The following is a 20,810-nucleotide window of genomic DNA, read 5'->3' on the forward strand; positions in this document are numbered from 1 at the left end:
AGTTAAGGGAAAATATACTTGTGATGTAATATTTTAATGAAAATACGGTATCGTAGTTTTCTTTTGTTTCAAATTTAATTAACAAAGATTGATGTTTCAAATGTAATGAACAAAAATTTATGTACAGTATCTATAAATAAACTTTAAAAAATGAATACTTTATGTTTTACATCGTCCGGTGCTACCATACCATGCATTTGGCTACTTTGGGCTTGCTATGATGACGCAAGAGACCTGCCCTGGCAACTGTACCGACACTCTCAACTGGTGGTGCGTTGGTGCGTCGTTTCCATTGTTTACTGGTAGTTACTGGTAAATATTTTTCAACCTAACGAAACTATTACCCGTTTAGAGGTCTTAAAAACTCGAACTACACACAAGTATATACGGTAAATAAGGACATGGGGGGCCAGGGGTTTTTTAGGGGGGGTGGGGGAGGGCAGCAAAAGTACACGGATTTTTAACATTCACAGGTATCTCTGTTACCTAACCCCCGCGTATGTTAAGGGCCGACTGTATTCCTAATTTTTTAACTATTTCGTCCATGTTTTTGAAATCACTGAGCAGATGCTGATAAGAACATATGAATGAAGGAAACTGCAGCGGGTCTATTGGACCATACAGGGCAGCTCCCGTTTACACCCAACCCTTATCACTCATATATCCATCCCACCTATATTTAAAGCTACCCAGAGCGTTTGAGTTAGTGATGATGTTCGGTGACTTGCTTCACTACTCTATTTTCATGCCAGTGTTCACCTATCTCATCTAAATTTGTCTAATTTAATACCATTGCTACAAGTTCGCTCCTGGTTGGATAGTTTAAGTACTTTTGCTATATCACCTTTGTTTAACCTTGACTTCCATTTATGAGTACTGTATATACCTCAAACATAACGCCCCTCACTCTACGTCTTTCGAGGGAATGCAAATTCAGATGCTTTAATCTGTCTCTATACTCAAGGATCCTAATGCCCAAGATTAGTTTTGTCATCCTCCTCTGTATGCTTTCTAGGGATTCGATATCCATCCTGTAGTATGGGGATTAAAACTAAACTGCATAATCCAAGTAAGGTCTCAGAAGTGCAAGACACAGTTTTAGGAAAACCTCACTAGTCTTGTAAGTAACACTCCTTTGTATGAACCCGAGTACTTTGTCAGCCTTGTTTCAAGCAAATACGCATTGTTGTCTTGGTTTAAGATTCGTACTTATCATAACCCCTAAGTCTTTCTCACAGTCTAATTTCTCTATATCAACATTGTTCACCTTATATCTGGTTTCTCTGTTTACATCTCCGAGACTACGTATATTATATTTGTCCACATTAAATTTCATCTGCCATTTTTCAGATCATGCAATAAACAATGTTCCACGTAAAGTATCTCTTGGTTTCTCACAAAACTGGCTGCAGTTGTGTTACTTGAGGAACACCAATTTTGTAAATATGTATGCTCACTTTGTTCTGTTTTGTGTTTCAATTCCTTCACAGCTTTCTTTCTGGCACCTCTACGAACTTCAATATTTTTTTTTAAATATGGTAATCAATAAATTTTTAAGCAGGTGGCAGGAGCTGCACAAGTTTCCTGAAAGAATTGCATGTGGCTCTGGAGCCATAGATTGTTGACCCCGGCACTAGCAAAACACCTCATGCTAACTCTAAATCATCCTTGGATACTGTACTAGAATATCAATATAACATATTTAAAAAAAAAATCTTGCCATAAATCAGAAATTTCCTATATTGAACCTAATTTTCCAATACCCCATTATATAAGTGGAGATAGGTTTCTACACAACAAAATCCTGGCTCTACAATGTCACAAATATGCGTACGGTAATACACTAACACAGAACAAACTTTACTAATACTATTCTGAACACAAACACACATAATAAGTCAGCAATTAAGTCAATGGAAGAGAGAGGAGGTGTGCGTGTGTGAGTAATAATACTGTGAAATTCCTATAACTCACATTGTCAGTCAGCTATGAGATGGCTACTCATGTTGCCATTGTTACATGGAATGAAAATACAGTAAGTACAGTATAAAATTTGTGGAAAAATCAATTCAATACTCAATACTGCCTTAGAAATAAAATTAATATAACATTATAAAATAAGAAAAATGTGTGTGTGTGTGTGTGTGTTTGTAAGTGTGTGGGTTGTAACTGTGTCCTGAGCCTAGTCATGGTGCTTCCCTGAAGTGATGTCATGGCATACATACAGTGCAGCAGATACACACATCTCTGAATCAGCTAGGTAGTTGCCTGTCTGAACTGTGTGGTTCACACCAGGCATCACCCAAATGATTTTAGGAGGGAGGAAAGAGCTTTTTTGTACATAAAATATTATGTGCTTTTGTATTTTATGATATGCTATGTAATTTTTATTATTCATTATAATAATATTTGCTCATTTTTTGGAGGAGGAAAATTCTGAAGACAGTACATGCCCAGTACTTGCTAACAGTGGTAACAGATGTGACTGATTACCAAAGTGGTAAAGAAGCCAATCAGTGATGAAGAGGATAAAGTAAGATAAATTAAAAAAAATCAGGGAATGACTGTATTTGTCTTTTAGGAAATTTAGTAGGGGGGTCACAGACATATAAGCATTCCCAGGAACATCACCATCCTCTGTCCCTTAATCCTATAATGAACACTTACAAGTCAGTTTCTTTACATCATATGTTGTGATGAAAACTACACCATATAAATCACACAAGCTTTGTACCAAAACACCACTGTGAGGTTTTCAGAAGTCTTACCTTTTCTTGAATTGATAAGGGATGATGTTTGTGTTTTGTACCACCACTAACAATTGCTTCTTTTTTTGCAGATGCAGTTGGGGTTAAACAAGAGCAATAAGAGATAATAATTAAAATTAAATTGTATTGAGGGAACAGATCCTAGATATTATGTCTGGGCCTGTGGTGGTGTCGTACCAGTGAGTGCCGAATAATCGATGGTCAATCTGTATGCATTTCATTCACTTATCCATTCTACAAAAGCCTCTTGGTCCTGCAATTTTTGATTGACAGATACTTTAATGCACTACCTTTGGGTGTATTTTATGGAAGGAAGGAGGGAAGAAGATTAGGGGGGGACAAACTTTTAGCTTTCGAAAAAAAGTTCCTGCCCCTCATATTACTATGGTTCTAATATGTAATATTACTGTATAAGGAAATAAGATAGGACAAAATGAACCGATATGACAAAGCTTTATTATACAGTACCAGAATATATGCTGTTCTGGAATGTCTTATGGCACAATCAGTCTGATAAACAAATAAAGTACTGAATCTGCTTCAGAGCATTGGTTTTGTTTGCAACAGAGAAGTAGAGTACAGTAATCATTCCTTATAACGGAGTTCTCTTTAGGAGATGTTCGATTTAGCGGAAGGAATTTGTGCTGGTATTTGCTTCTGCAGCTGGAAGAGGATTCCACTAGATAAAGGGAGTTTTCCGATTTGCCTTACTACAGTATACATTGTAGTGGTCTCCCAGGTGTTTTTGTATTCTTCCAGCATGTGTGCACATATATAATTGTTACCATGCCTAAAGTGAGTGCTAAATTCTCTAATGAAAAGGGTAAGTAAATGCATCTCTCAATTTTTATAGAAACTAGAAATTTTTACTAGTTATTTTGCTAACATCTTAACAAAGCACGGAATTGACTTGAAGGTAGACTCACATTTTTAATACATTTTGTTGTCTTGTTTCTGATTATTTGTGAGAGGATTTTCCCATTATTATTTATTTGTATGTATTTTGCGTGCGTTTGTCTACACACACACACACACAAACACATATACAATACAGGTAAAAGAAATTACTGTCTCTAGAAGGAATGGCTCCCAGTCCCAGCCATGAAAATGCCAGCAACTTTAAAACTACTCTTTGACATTCTTGGGTACATCCTGGGTGTCATCTACGAATAATCGAGGTCTGCGAATTAAAAATTCGCAAATTGTCAGGGCAGCTGCATTTGTATTTTACAATGTGCTATGTATCATTTTTATTATTTATGATGGCAGTTTTTATACAAAGGATTGGAAACTACTTCCATCGAAAAATCTAACTTTGACAACTAAGTTTCTGAGGACAGAATGGATTTCATGAACACATCCACTTCATTGCCAGAGGTATAGCTGTATAGTTGATTTAGCAGAATCCTCCTTTTTGTGGACTCGGTCTACACACTTCATTCCGTTATATAGAATGATTACAGGGTACTCACAAAACTTAGCATGAGACAAGGCACAATGACATCTTGGGAAAAAATGTATTAACAAACATATTTAGTTTTAAATTGGTTAACTATGTTTACAATTTTAAAATTAAAATACAAACATCCACAACAAACATGAAATTCTTTAAGACAGATCTTTGTCATGATAATTTTTCACTTGAAAATTCAGTATTGTACTAATCATTACCATGATACATAAAAGGTACATTACCACTAAAGTGCTTCAAGATCATAAAAATATATAAAATGTACGTTAAGCTTATCAATCATATTAAGGATCAATAAAAGAAACCATGATATAACGTGTGCCTTTTGTAGTCTGCAGTCCTTCATGGTAGTGGGTGAGACGTCCTGGATGCATCAATGTCCATCCGACACGTGTGTTGACTACTGAGCAATTATATCTAATAAATCGAGCACCGCCTCCCTGAAAAAGAATTCATATTGAATTACTGAACTCATGTTTTTATAGACAGTGTGCTTTCTCTGATATTAACTGATATCATGGTTCAAGCAAAATTTTGCAAAATATTTTTTTATGTATGTAAAGTTGACAATCCCATATCCGAAATCCTTGGGGCCAGAGACATTTAGGATTTCGGAATTTTTCGGTTTTCATAATGGCTATTTTATTTTATTTATTTATTTATTTTTTTTATTTTTTTTTTTTTTTTAGCCTACCCGGGCACAAGTCACTGACCCACATTGGGGCCTGGGTGGCGAAAATATAATACAAATTAAAATAATAATAACAATTCATAGGTCTAGGTCGTGTTTCTCACTTTTGATCTTTTTTTTCATTCTTGTAATTCTTTATTATTATTATTATTATTATTTTATTATTACAGTATTATTGTTATTATTATTATTATTAATTTTAGTATTATATTTTATTATTATTATTATTATTATTATTATTATTGTTATCATTACTATTTTATTTTGGTGTATTTTTCATTAACATTTTTATTTACTATGAATAATTATTATAATTATTATTACTATTACATTTTCGCCCCCCAGGCCCCGATGTGGGTCAGTGATCTATGCCCACAAAAAAACTTTTGGTTTTTAGAGCTTTTCGGTTTTTGGAATTTCGGATAAAGGGTTGTCAACCTGTACTGTATACCTGCATTAATTAGTCAATATAGAGTAACTACCTGTATATGTTGACCCCAACTTATCTGTTAACCTTTGGATCAGGGTTGTGCTGGTTGACAGATATCCCCATTAAATATAAGGATGATAATTATAACTACCTGGTAATGGTAAATTTGCCTATGCTACACTTAGCCCCACTGTATTATGGATTTCTTGCACAGTATATAAATTTGACACACATCATAGTAAATAAATTTATTAGATTAATAAGTAATACGACAATATTTAATAAATGTATACTGTATTGAATGAAATAATAAATTAAATACAGTGCATACATACAGCACTTTTAATTGTAAAAACGTACACATTTTAAGTATAGATAGATAGATTTATTGAGTTCTTATCATACATTTTTCACATTGGTTCAATATTTTTGTTTAGGGGTGTTAGTCGTAACTCTCATCAATAAGTTTGGGGCTCGAACCTTGGCCTGGATGCATAGGAGACCCTACCAACATCACAGGTTTCCCAGTTCCAAAAAGTCACTTACAGTATTATTCTAGGAATATATTATGAAATAGATTAAGATGAATGAATTTTAAGAATATAATATGTATCTTGTTAAGATACTGTACAAAAATACGTTTGGGTGCATAGCCCGGGAGAAAAACTGGCGGGTGGCAGAGAAGGAGGGAGGAGAGGGCAATTTACCTCCCGTGCTCTTCAGCCCGTGATCCTTTTATAACAACAGAATGCAATCTCATCATAATTCCCATATTATTTAGGTTCATTTAGTGCTGCGTTAATAAAACATTATCACAAAATAATTAACTTTCCCCCAAAATCCGACACTCAATCTCAGATGAGCTATTGAACCATAGTACTGAAATGAGACAAAATTCATCAGAAGAGGTTTTGACTAATAGGTAGAATATTTATAGCAGGAGGATGTAAAGACAGGAAGTTTGGTAGCGTGTCTCGAGGGTGTGGGAGAGACTACGTATATTAACACAGGCCCAGCACAAGTGTAGTATATAAAACACAACTGCGTGTTACAGCTTTATTTTACTAGTTGCATAGGGGGAATTAATGGGGGGGGGGATTCGTACACAGGGTATGATGGACTATGATATGTTCGTTTAACTTCACAAGTCGAATGGGCACTTCACTAAGTCGATCGCTGGAAGGTTCGGGATCACTGCACTTCTACCGCCTACACAGCCAGCACTTACAGTTATACGCTGAATTGACAGCACTCTGTCGATGCACCCGGCGGAGACCTCGTTGCCTTTAGTGACGGACTTCTTTGATGAGCGGGACAGGGGAATTGGTTGCTGGCCCTCCTTGGTTATCAGACTCTCGCCGGTGAGAGGAGCTCCAGCACCTATATATTGGAGGAGCCGGAGGGTGACCTCTCCTACTTAAGTGGGTGTGTCTTGACCGGGTTGTTGGGTTGGGTAACAGGGGTGCTGGCTGATTAGCGGGTCCTTGATCTCCCTTGGGTCAGGTCTGGACAGGTGTTTACCCAGGTGAGGTCATGTCGCAGGACAATAGTGCTTTGTAATTATTACTGCCCGGGTGGGTCTTGGCCAGGTGTGGTTTCCTTAACACGGTGTTACGAACCATGCCATCAATTGTCATGATCTACCTACCCAGCACCACGAACAACGCCATCTAGGGACGAAACACGAGTATGACTAGTCTTAGTTACCACTCCGGGGTTTCCCTTCTCCATATCCTGGTTGTTGCGTCACCTCCTCCAAGTCTTCTTCATAAGCTCCAGTTCAATGAGAGTTCAGTTCACTCTGGGAAGTGACCACAGGATCACCTATCCTGGAAACCTACGGCACAGTGACTACCTACCGTCTTCTACAATACTCAGCCTTACTCGTCAGCCATCTCAGCTCTGCACTTAAGTATTTGTAATCTTATATTGCCTCCCACCTCCACCTTGCTTCACGATTGTTTTATGTTGTATAAATATGTATATACTGTTAATGTTTAGGTTAAGTATAGTTAAGGGTAAATTATAGAAAGCTGAATATTTTGTTAAGGAATTTATGGTACTTTATTATACACAACAAAAACTCGCATCCTTTGTCTACCCTTTCATAGTCCGATTGTCTTTGTTTTTTTTATTGTTGTTGCCTGTTGGGATCTGGGTAGACTTTTAACTATATTCTAAATCCCCAACTCGTAACAAATGGCGACCGTGACAGGACCCGACCTTAAGTGCCATATTTCTTAACCCCCTTGTTACTCATTGTTAATTATTCCTCCCAGTCACTTCTGTTCTCAATTGCTTTACAGTGGTTTAAAGTTTCCTTCATATGTGTGTGCATATATTGGTATTACCGTACAGTAAGAGTGACAGACGTAGGATATTAGGTTCCAATGTCATAAGGCTTACCTGTTATTACACGTGGCAGTCGTGTATTAAGTCTTATCGAGTGTAGGGAAGAATCCGGATCTGTTTAATGCCTTACCCTCACTCCAGAGTAGGCTGTTCCATAGTCACTAGTTTAGGGTGAAGTGATATCTTGGGACGCCCCGCTCTACCAGGACTCCATAATTATAAAGCCTCAATTATTGTTCTTCTCATTATCTCATTCGGGGTCAATAATCAAGTAACTCAAGGGTTGTTAATCCGGATCTTTATATTAATGCCGTAATACGCCCTTCCTGTTTCAAGTATCTCAGGGTTGTTAATCCGGATCTTTATATTAATGCCGTAATACGCCCTTCCTGTTTACTCAGGGTTGTTAATCCGGATCTTTATATTAATGCAGTAATACGCCCTTCCTCTTTCAAGTCTCTTATCCTTATCTAAGGATCTTCTCAGAAGAACAATATTCATAAGTGTAATTTCCCAAGGTATAACTTGGGTAGTTTCCGGGACTTTCTGGTTATCCACTGCCGTGATATTTTCTAGGGTAATCCACTTATCTTATCTTTTGACCATTAATTAATTTATCTAGGTTTTCTTAATGGCCACCTCAGGATTTGTTAAACTTGGTAGTCCTGGAGGAGTGGAAGAGCAAGATACCATTTCACATCTTGAAGCATGTGGAGGAGCGTGGAGAGGTTAATTTAGGACGTGCGTCTGAGCTGGCTGATGCGTACGCCTTGCTGATGGAGTCACTGTGCCGTAGGGAACGTGGTACTTTCCGGCATGTTAGGTCCTCCTCTGATGATAACCTTGGGGACGTGAGTGGTAGGTCGAAAGGTTCCACATCTACCCCCACTGATGCAACCAAGTTTTATTGTTCTTACTGTAAAAATCCAGGCCATACGATCCAGTCTTGTAAACACCCAAAGTGTCGAACTGCTAAAAGTAGTTCCCTGGATCCCAAATCCAAACCAATAACAACCACCAATGTGGAAAGGCCCCATCAGGATCTCTTCTCTTCATTCACCTATGAGGGAAAAATTTCAATCATAGAGGGGTCTCGTTTTTTCCCTATTCGTATACTACGTGATACGGGCGCAGCACAATCTATACTCCTGTTTAACGTCAATTCTGATATATCTACCGCATTTACTAACGAGAGTGTTCTAATTTCAGATCTCTCCTCCCATTCTTCCTATCCCTTAGCTAAAGTGCACCTCCAATGTCCCTTGATTACTGGGAAAGTGCAAATAGCCATTAGGAAAGATCCAATGCCTGTGAGCGGCATTCATTTATTATTGCATAATGACTTGGTAGGAGATCTAGTGGTTCCCAACATAAAGACAGTCGACTCTCCCTTACCTGTCAACTCCACCACTGACCTTGAAGAAACTATTCCTCACCTTTTCCCATCTTGTGCTGGCACCCGGTCACAGAGTGTGCGAAATGGGCCCTCTTCATCTAAAACCACCTCCAATATCTTCCTACCCACAGAAGATCTGTACAGTAAGACCATTAGTAAGGATGAGCTCATTAAAGCCCAACAATCTGATCCATCTGTGTTCAAACAGGTGATGAAAGACCTCAGTGTGGACCATTGTACATCTTTGGCTTACCACCCACAATCACAAGGTTGCTTGGAACAATTCCATCAAAACTTTCAAATCCATGCTAATAAACTATCTCCCCTCAACTATATAGTCCATACTCCTGATCGCAGAAAAGATTCACAACTTGTTCACATTAATCTCATGAAACTTTACCATTCCAGGCAGTCAGAGGAAGACATCCCAGAGGCTGTAAGCCTACCTGTATTCCATACGATTTTGTCAGGGCCGGAGCCGGAGACAGATGACATGGATCTATTGGAGAATTTAGACTTCCCTCTACCTAAAGAAAACCCTGCTAACAGTCGCATACTCAACAACTTGGATGAGTATTTTTCTGTTCTGAATCCATCTCAAGCAAAAGATCTCACTAAGTTATTATCAACATTTCCTAAAGTCACGTCAGACCTCCCAGGGTTTTGCAATATACTTAAACATGATATTAAGCTAATCTCAGATGATGTACAACCCATTAGGCAATCAGCATATCGACTAAATCCACAAAAAAGAGAGATTATGAAAAAGGAGGTAGACTTTTTAAAACATAACTTAGCTGAGCCTAGTACCTCCCCCTGGGCTTCACCTTGCCTTATCATTCCAAAACCTGATAGCACTTTTTGTTTCTGTACCGATTATCGTAAAGTGAATCAGGTCTCTGTCTCAGACTCCTACCCTTTACCTTTGATTGAAGATATAATAGACAGCATAGGCTGTGCCAAATTTATATCTATAGTGGACTTATTGAAAGGATATTATCAAGTGGGACTCACAGATAGGGCAAAAATAATCTCGGCATTTATAACTCCATTTGGTCTTTTTCAATATTTGGTTATGGCGTTTGGCTTTTCTAATGCTCCGGCCACATTCCAGAGGGCCATCAATTACCTAATTCAAGACCTAGGTGGGACGTTCGCCCACCTGGATGACCTGGTGGTGGTGTCGGACGGCTGGGACGAACATCTGGTGCGTTTGGAGATACTGTTCGCACGACTGCAAGAGACTGGATTCACCATAAACCTGGCTAAATCTGCTTTTGGCCGGGCATCAGTGACTTGCCTGGGACATATCGTTGGGCATGGTATGGTGAGACCCAAGGACGCAAACATTAAAAGCCATCTTGTCCTTCCCCACTCCAGGGCGGGGAAGGAACTCATCGCTTCCTGGGGATGTCGGCTACTACCGTCGGTTCTGCAGTAACTTCTCCAGCGTGGCGGACCCCTCACAGACCTTACCAGTTCTGCGGTCCCTTACATCTGGAACCAGAGAGTGGAAGGCCAGTCTTTCCACACGCCTCAAAAGCCTTCCTTGCCTCCAAGCCTGTAGTCCCACTCCCCTGACTACACCTTGTCCTTCCATTTGCAAATCGGCGCTAGGCGGTGTAGGAGTGAGGCTGTGCTCTACAGCCTGACCAACCACTGATGTCCTTCACCCTGTACTACTCCGCGCCAGAGATTGAAACATCAGACCCAACTACTCGACCATAGAGAAGGAGGCCTGGCTCTGGTGTTGGCAATAAAGTTTGAATGTTACCTCCAGTCTTTAAACAACCCTAGTCTTCTACGACCATAACCCACTCACGTTCATCCAAATATGTAAGACCTCCAACCAGCGAATCCTCCGGCTGGGCTCTCCTCACCCAGCCCTATAATAATCTACAAGTCCGGCATAAAGAGGGGTGGACAACCTGATTCTTGGACTCCTTATCGAGCTCAGTGGAAATGCATCATCTCTCAGGCACCAGGTGATCACCTCCTTCGGCGCCCAGCCTTCTGAGTCTTTGGAGGGTGTGGCCACAAACACGCCATCAGTGTCATGATCTACAGCACCCTGAACAAGCCATCTAGGGACAGAAACACAGTATGACTGAGTCTTAGTTGCACTCGGGGTTTCCCTTCTCCATATCTGGTTGTTGCATGCCTCCTCCAAGTCTTCTTCATAAGCTCCAGTTCGATGAGGATTCAGTTCACTCTGGGAAGTGACCACAGGATCACTATCCTGGAAACCTACGGCACAGTGACTACCTACGGAAGTCTTCTACAATACTCAGCCTTGCCTCGTCAGCCATCTCAGCTCTGCACTTAAGTATTTGTAATCTTATATTGTCTCCTCCACCTTGCTTCACGATTGTTTTATGTATAAATATATACTGTTAATGTTTAGGTTAGGAAGTATGGTTGAGGAATTAAAGCTACTGAAATATTTTTGTTAAGGAATTTATGGTACTTTTATTATACTGTAAAAACTACGCATCCTTTGTCTAACCTTTTTTATAGTCCGATTGTCTTTGTTTTTTTTATTGTTATTTGCCTGTTGGGATCTGGGTAGACTTTTAACTATATTCTAAATCCCCAACTCGTAGACGGTTACATCGTAGGGTTACACATGTACTTAGGCGGGGTCAGGTCTTGACCTGCAGTGTGTCAACCTGTGGTGTTAGGGTACCACACGGTCTGTACTGTACTTGCTGTTATGTGTGATGTAATTCTGGGCTGTAAGCTTTGGTCTGATATTCAATCATTACAGTACCCCTGTATATTCCAGGTCTCTTGTTTACACAGAGGTAACAGCTTATTGCTCATGATATCCCTAACAATGTTGCCAGTACTCACTGTCTCTCAAGCACTGTTGTTGCCACTACTCAAGAGGGTTGGTGTTTACTACAGGATCTGTCTTGGGCACTTGGTAAATAATAGTGTAGCATATTTATCAAAACTTAATAAATATTATTGTAGTGTATTATGTATCGCCACATGCCTTGGTTTATGCACTAATCAGTTGTCGAAGTGCAAAAGTAGAAAGTCGAGCCATCATGTATCAATTAAATTTAAAATATAAATTAAAATGCTATAAGACAATGGTTTAGTAGTGCTGTGTAAGGTGTTTTGGTACTATAATATGCTGACCATCCATGGTTCAGAAAATTCCCTAGCCTGGCACCGGTCAGGTCCCAAAGTGCCGGATCAGTGAGGTACAACCTGTAGTTATATTACAGTACTTGGCTACAAGACTTACCTCATAATCAATATTGCCGATTCAATCCAATGTTGACTGTATAAGTTGACGAATCATGATGGGGACGAAGGAAGGACTGCTCAGTAGGTCTGTATCGTACAATGAAGTTCATGATTGCCCGAGCCTGTAAGTCATAAGAGAATAATTAGCTTAAAAAAAAAGGTGGACACAAAGTTCCTATTCTAGCCATACTTATGTCTTTAACATTTCTTCTCACATCCAAAGTACAGTATATGAAATGAGTAAGAAGTAATGGTGAAATCTTGTTCACACATCTACTGATAAATATAATGGAAAATGAAAGGATTCTTCTTAAAGTTGTTGTCAGTTTCAAAATACAGGTGGCCTATCAAAAATCCGGCAACCTCAGGACCTGAGGAGTGCCGGATTTTCAAGCCGGAAAACTGATGGTTATCATTATTTGCTGTATAAGTTTAACAGAAAATGACTACCTGTACAGTCCTTTAAACAAAGAAAATTAAACACTTAAGTTGGATAATATAATTGACATTGCTGGATTTCTTGTAAGACCAGGAATATTTTGAATATAAATGTCATATATTTTGCACAAAGATAACATATTTATTCAGAGTAAACATTATATCTAAAATTTGTATGTCTAATGCAAAATCTATGATGTTTATATTCAAAATGATCATCAAATTGTAAGAATTCTAGCAATGTAAATTATATTCTGGCAGGTAATTTGTATGAATTTTATGAGCTAAAACAAATATCTTCAGTTAATAAAAAAAAATATTCTTCACGACACTATCTGTCAATCAAAGTACCCCAACTTGCCTCCCCTCTTCCAACGAACCAGATGGTGATTCGGTCCAAACCTCCCCACCCCCACCTTCCATCCCTACCAGAGAAATGTTGGGTGAAGAAACTAATTTTACTTTTAGTATAAATAATACCTCAAACTAAAGTTAGGATAATATAATTGACATTGCTGGATTCCTTGTAAAGACCAGGAATATTTTGAAATATAAATGTCATATATTTTGCACAAACGATAACATATTTATTCAGAGTAAACATTATATCTACAATTTGTATGTCTAATGCAAAATCTATGATGTTTATATTCAAATGATCATCAAATTGTAAGAATTCCAGCAATGTAAATTATATTCTGGCCGGGTAATTTGTATGAATTTTAGGAGCTAAAACAAATATCTTCAGTTAATAAAAAAAAATATTCTTCACACCGTGCCAGATGGTCAGACAGTCCCTCCCCTCCCCATCCCCCACCAACCCTCCTACCAGATAAATGTGTGGGAAAACCAGACTATTTACCTTTTTAGTAATAAATAATACCTCAGACTGAAGTTAGGACAATATAATTGACATTGCTGGATTCCTTGTAAGACCAGGAATATTTTGAATATAAATTTCATATATTTTGCACAAAAGATAACATATTTACTCAGAGTAACATATATATCTAAAATTTGTATGTCTAATGCAAAATCTATGATGTTTATATTCAAAATGATCATCAAATTGTAAGAATTCCAGCAATGTAAATTATATTCTGGCAGTAATTTGTATGAATTTTATGAGCTAAAACATATATCTTCATTAAATAAACAAAGAAATATTTGAAAATGCGCTCCGAAATCCATGCCGGAAAACTGAAGGTTCCGGTTTATCGGTTGCTGGATTTTTGATAGGCCACCTGTACTGTATTATCATACGCAGTTATAATAAGTACAAGGATTCTTCAAGGTATTTGAAATTGTAGTGTGGGAGGAAATATAATCAACATACTAAGGAACGAAATGAACTTTTGAAATTATAGATGAAAAGGAATTAAAATATGATTCAGAATACAGGTATATCTCGTGCAGTTTTAATTCATTTAACGTTAATTCACTTTAGCGATAAAATTTTTGGACAACCTTTCTTCTTAAACATTGAGTAAAAATTCAGTTTAATAATGCCTGAATCACTTGTCTATGTTTCTCTACTCGTGTATCTGAAAACAAACAAATTATCTACAAATAGTTTTATATGAGTAATCACGAAAAAATAATTATTTCTATACATAAGCTCGAGTAGAACATGAAAATTTTGTTTAAGCTTAATGAAAATGTTTATACATCACTTTATATCTTCGTTATTCATTATGAATACAATATGAACCTAATTCTGTTAAGAGAATACCGTATATGTCGGCGTATAAGACAGAATTCGAACATTAAAAAAAATCAGCCGATAAAATTAGGGGTCGTCTTAAACGCCGGGTATAAAATACGAACCTCTACATCCTGTGGTTTAGTGTGTATATTAAAATAATAAAAATGTATTATAAACCTGTCTAACATACCGTAAATACCATAAAATAACATAATAAACGCAGGTATCATCATGCACCGCCCGCCATTTGCAACTGCAGCCGAAGTAAACACAGCCGTCTTTAAATACCGGTACGCTATTTAAAGATGGTTTCTTGGATAGGCTCAAGTTGCCACTCCTTCATAAGCAGTAGCACTCTCTCCAGGTGAACATTATATTAGTATCCAGCTACCATAAAACCTCATCATGGCTCCAAAGGCTAAATGAAGGAGATATGAAGCTTGTTTTAAGCTGAAAGTGGTAGCATATGCCAAGTCATACAACAATTGTTCTGCTGCAAGAAAATGTGGTGTAACTGAGAAGATGAATACGAGAATGGAGATTAAAGGAACACTTGCTAAGGAGTATACCCAGGAAGAAATGTGCAATGAGAAGAGGTACTGCACACTGACCAAATCTAGAGAAGCATGCAGTAGACGTGGTCCATAAGCAGCGTCAAAATGGATACATTATATAAAGAAACAAAATACATATTTGGGCACTTGAGTGGGCTAAAGCAAACCAAGAGCACAGCAAAGACTTCAAAGCCACTGCTTCATGGTGTAGCTATTTTATGGAAGGAAATAATCTAATAACGAGGCAGAAAAAAAAAGTGCAAAATTTACCAGCAGATCTTGACTGTAAAATTAAAAATTTCCATCGCTACTTAATACAACAACGTAAGAAACACAGTTATCCATTAAGCAGCATCGGGAACATGGATGAAACACTTATGAACTTCGACATGGGGCAGTAAGCTCCCAGTGGTAAATGTCAGATTTGCGGTAGTCTTATACAGCGAGTACAGCTCAAAACCTACGTTTTAAATGGAAATTTTTGGGGTCGTCTTATACACCCTGTGGCCTTGTACAATATACGGTAGATATTTAGGACAAAATAGTTATACCTGTAGAAGAAAAGTTGAAGAATTCAAGGATGCTTTAATAATTGTTGAGCCCAGCCTGAAACACAGTGACGAACTCAGTGCACAATAATTGGAACCCTACAGACAATGTTACCAGGAGTTTATTAAACGCTGCCACCAAGCTCTCATCACTGCCTATTTTATGCCTCAACAATGTGAATAAAATCAAGGAGAATCCAGTGACAATGGCCTGCTGCTCTGGAGATTGGTGATGAAGCTGAAATGTCTGCAGTTGATTTTGAAGGCTTTGAATCCGACTAGCCTTCACCTTGGACTATCGTCTCCTCAGGACAGTGTCTTGAATGTGACCCTATTTGCCATTGCAATAAATGGGGTAGCAGCATCAGTTCCAGGTGGTTTATCAATCTCATTGTATGCAGATGACTTGTCCATTTGGTATGCAGCTTCCCGCATGTCAGTGGCTGAATGTCGCATGCAACTTGCATGCGAGATTTTCTCCCTTGAAGACCGTTGCCATGCATTTCACCTGCTTTTGAGGTGTTCACCCAGATCCCGATCTACAGCTCTATGGTCATCATGTGTGGTGAGTCATAGAGACCCGCTTCCTGGGTATTATTTTCGACAACTGGCTTATGCAGCAGCCACATATATGTTACCTCAAAGAGTCTTGCCAGCATGCTCTTAAGTTATTGAGGCTGCTGACTTAAAAACTCTGCTACACCTTTACAACATGCTAGTTAGACCCAAACTGGATTATGGGCATGAGGTGTACTCCTTGGCCAGAGACTGGTGGGGTGTACCTGGCGACCAGTGCCTTCAGGTCTTTGCCAATCCCAAGGCTGCTAGTTGATGCTGATGAGCCACCCCTTGATCTTCAACAACAGTATCTCCAGGTCCAATGTTGGTTTCTCCTTCACCGCCTTCCACAGTCTGTAACCAACACTTGTGTAGTTGATGAGACTATGTCTCCACACTACACTTAGCACCAAAGCCTACCACGGCGGCGGGTAAGGGAAGTTGTGAGAATTCTTTGTCTTTCTCCTGTTCAGATATGCCCCATGTGGTTCCCCTAGTGCTACCCAATTGATTCTCCTGAAGTTCAAGTTTGTCAGTATTTTAAAGAATGGAAGGGCTTACTCCCTCCTTGTGTTGCCCATTTTCTTTTTTCAGAGCATGCTTCCTCTCACAGAAAGACTATTCCTGCATACACTGATGGCTCTAAGTAGGATGCAGGGGTGGGTTTTGGAGTGGTCTTTCCCGATTTCTGTCAGGACGATAGTCTCCTCACTGTGGCATCCATTTTTACTGCAGAGCTTTTGGGTACAGTATTTTACTTGCCCTCAAGATTATTTTTAGCCAACCTTATAAGTATTTTAAAATTTTTAGTAATTCTTGTAGTGCTCTCCTGGCTTTAGTTAATGTCTCATTGCCACATCCCTTAGTTATAGATAAATTACAATGGCTATTTTCCGTCCAACGTGAGGGCCAGAAAGTCAGTTTTTGCTGGGTTCCGGCCCACCTGGAGGAAAAGGAAAATGAGCATGCTGATGCTATGGTGAAAGCAGTTGCTTCTCGCCCAATGATAAGTTCCCCTCTACCTGCCTCTGATATGAAACCAGTAATAAGAGCTGCCATCTGCTCGAGTTGTAAATGCATGTGGGAAGCTGTTGGAGCAAACAAGCTCCGTGACATCCACCCTGCATTGGGTGCCCTGGGATGTCAGGGAATGTCATGCCACCAAGGTACTGCTTTGGCCCGCCTCCGCATTGGCCACACATGGCTGACTCATGGTTTTTAATGGAGAGGGTACCCCCTCCCCATTGTGATAACTGCCTGGTCCCATTGACTGGTCAACACCTCCTGGTGGAATGCCCCAGTCTCAGAGATCTTCATTGTAAGCTCCTCTACCGGTGCTAAGGGGGAGTCTTACCATCTTTCTTTGGTGCTTGGAAAGGAGTGGGTAAAGTGGGAGTGGATGTCCTTTCCTTTGTGGAGGAACCAGGCCTTCTACACAAGCTTTGAGTTTTATCTATTAACATTTAAATGGTTTTATGAAAGTTCTACATTATTTGTTGTGTTTTACCTTGCATTATTTTATTTTATTCTTTTAAGCCGTAATTTTAATTCGTGAAATGTGACCCAAGTTGTTGCATTGCTAGGGATGAAATTACCACACTCAATCATTCCCAGAGTTCCCTCACCTCCACTATTTGGTGGAGTATCATAAAATTAACTTCCTGGCTTTCTTAAAATATTTATTTAATAATGAAGATGCAATTTGTAAGACATTTATGTGTAATTTTTGGAAGGTTAAGTTGGTTACAATTTTAAAACATGTTAAATGGCATCGCATGTGCAGATTTCTGATGTGTGGACACATACCCACACAAAATGAGACCCTACTGCCCTAAATATCAAACCAAGAAGACATTTTGTAAAACTTACATCACTATCATAACCCAAGAAGACTTTTTCTGCTAGTGGCTTCACATAATGACGGAGAATCCATAGCCATTCTTGTTCATATTCCATCTGGTTCATGTGAATATCTACGGTTGGCACATTTTCGTAGCCTCCTGCCAATCTGGGGTCCTGAGAATATGAAACAGAAATAACATGAGTTTCCCTCCTAATATAGTACAGTATAGGTCATATAAGTATCACCATCAAAATCCTACTACCCCCTATACTGTACAGTGAACCCTCACTTTACGCAGCCAATTGAACCCACGGAGGCCAGCGTAAAAGCGAGAAACGTGTAAAGTGAACAACATAACATATGGGATTAAATGAAATAGAGACCGGCTGACCCCCAAACTCCACTTTTCAGAAACAATACCTATGTTCTCGTAAAAATAACATCTTAATTTTATGATGGTACATGCACACAATTAATACTTAAGAGAAATAGAGAAATACAGTCGCAAGTTAATGTCCATTCAAATAATGGACTCAACTCCCTCCCCTCTTCTCAAACTCCTGGCTCCTCCCTCTCTGAAATGTTTGGGGAAAACCACTAGATTTTAAGGTATAGTAATAAATAATACCTCAAACTAAAGTTAGGATAATATAATTGACATTGCTGGATTCCTTGTAAGACCAGGAATATTTTGAATATAAATGTCATATCACGTATTTTGCAGAAAAGATAACATATTTACTCAGAGTAAACAAAATACTTAGTAGATCTAAAATTTGTATGTCTAATGCAAAATCTATGATGTTTATATTCAAAATGATCATCAAATTGTAAGAATTCCAGCAATGTAAATTATATTCTGGCGAATTTGTATGAATTTTATGAGCTAAAACAAATATCTTCAGTTAATAAAAAAAAAATATTCTTCATGACACTATCTGTCAATCAAAAGTACCCCACCTTGCCTCCCCCTCTTCCAACCTCAGCCAGATGGTGGTGGGTCCTCCTTCCCCCATCCCCACCAACCCTCCTACCAGAGAAATGTGTGTGGAAAAACCAGAATATTTACCTTTTTAGTAATAAATAATACCTCAGACTAAAGTTAGGATAATATAATTGACATTGCTGGATTCCTTGTAAGACCAGGAATATTTTTAATATAAATGTCATATATTTTGCAGAAAAGATAACATATTTACTCAGAGTAAACAAAATACTTATAGTAGATCTAAAATTTGTATGTCTAATGCAAAATCTATGATGTTTATATTCAAAATGATCATCAAATTGTAAGAAATTCCAGCTATGTAAATTATATTCTGGCCTGGTAATTTGTATGAATTTTATGAGCTAAAACAAATATCTTCAATAAATAAACAAAATATACTTACCAAAATACTATCTGTCAATCAAAATACCCCACCTCCCCCCTCTTCCACCTGCTCCTGGGTCCTCCCTCCCCCTACCCCTCACCCCCACCTTCCCTCCCTACCAGAGAAATGATTGGGTTATAACAGTTTTGTAAGCTTTAACAAAACAATGCCGGCAGCCGTCTCGTCTCGTCTCCTCGTGTGTTTTAATATTCCACGTATTATTAATAAATTGTATTGTTAATTTTGCACACACAAACATTAATTCAATAAAAACAAATTCAGAAACATTAATTAAAATATTTATGAACAGTAAATAAGTGTTGCTTTCATATTCTTATGTAAAAGTAATGGCGATATATTTTCAACGTGTACTTACATATAGCGATCTCTCTTTTTTCTTTACCATTATCGTTAGCTACTTCTATTGTTCCATTTATTAACATTAAATAACATTACTTAAAACCATATTAATTTTTACTACATCTACAACCAGGGTCTTATTTTCTTCAGTTTTATATGTAGAACCAGTCAGTCACTGGTTTTGTAATCAAAACAATGCTGTCTCATTTCCTCGTGTTTTAATATTCTCGTGTTTATGAATTGTATTGCTCATTTTGCACACACAAACATTAATTCAATCAAAAGACTTTCAGTAATAAACAATAATGAATCTTTTGTACATAAGAGAAATGGCGCTGTTTACAGGATTGTGCCGCGTCGTCTGAATGTTGGTGGGCCGTTCAAACCCGTCGAAATTGAGGTTTCCGCTGTCAAAATTTTTTAATGTGTTTTTGTGGGTTCAAATAAGCGTCGAATTAAAACTTCATGAAATTTGAGAAGCTACTGTACGATATTTAACCCTTCAATATGTCTTCAAAGAGACCATGAAGCAGAGAAAGTGGTGCTAGTGCTTCCCCGCGTAAGCACAAGTCACTATGTATCCAGGAAAAGGGTGAATTTCCATGGTCCGGAAATTTCCATGGTCCGGCACCGGTCAGGTCCCGAGGTTGCTGGACTAGAGAGGTACAGCCTGTAGTACATTTTATAATATAAAGTTTGTCAACTGTATTTTTGGGTAGATTTACATAAATTTCTTCATTTATTTTCATCCATTTACATGCACACCATACTAAAAAGCGTAAAAGAATTAAATGACTTAAGTGCAAAGCTGGAGTGCACATGTACTAATTTGATTACGGTACTAAAATTGTTATGTCTAGTGGAATTATAGGATGTTTATATTTAAATAAATCAACATCTTACAAGAATCCCAGCAATGTAAATTATATTCACTCAGGACAATTCACTGGCTTTTATAAGAAGAGAAGCTAGTCATAGAATTGATAAATAAACAGCGTTAGACCTGGGGCGGTGCCAAGTCAAACATACCGCCTCACCTCCCTCGCCTCCCCCGCACGCTCGCTC

At 38.3% G+C, this 20,810-nt stretch overlaps 1 protein-coding gene across 1 annotated transcript in view; it reads right to left on the bottom strand.

Annotated features, from left to right (window-relative positions):
- Positions 1–3,202: 3,202 nt before the first annotated feature.
- Positions 3,203–20,810, bottom strand: part of LOC121854127 (multifunctional procollagen lysine hydroxylase and glycosyltransferase LH3-like) — a 32,554-nt gene continuing 14,946 nt past the window's right edge. The window contains 5 exon segments of the mRNA XM_042348519.1: positions 3,203–4,679; positions 12,365–12,377; positions 12,379–12,488; positions 16,220–16,222; positions 18,039–18,185. Of these exon segments, the coding sequence (XP_042204453.1) occupies positions 4,524–4,679; positions 12,365–12,377; positions 12,379–12,488; positions 16,220–16,222; positions 18,039–18,185 (429 nt within the window). The 3' untranslated portion in view covers positions 3,203–4,523.

This window comes from Homarus americanus, unplaced genomic scaffold, assembly GCF_018991925.1.
Source record: "Homarus americanus isolate GMGI-L3 unplaced genomic scaffold, GMGI_Hamer_2.0 scaffold46716, whole genome shotgun sequence".
Taxonomy (NCBI): domain Eukaryota; kingdom Metazoa; phylum Arthropoda; class Malacostraca; order Decapoda; family Nephropidae; genus Homarus; species Homarus americanus.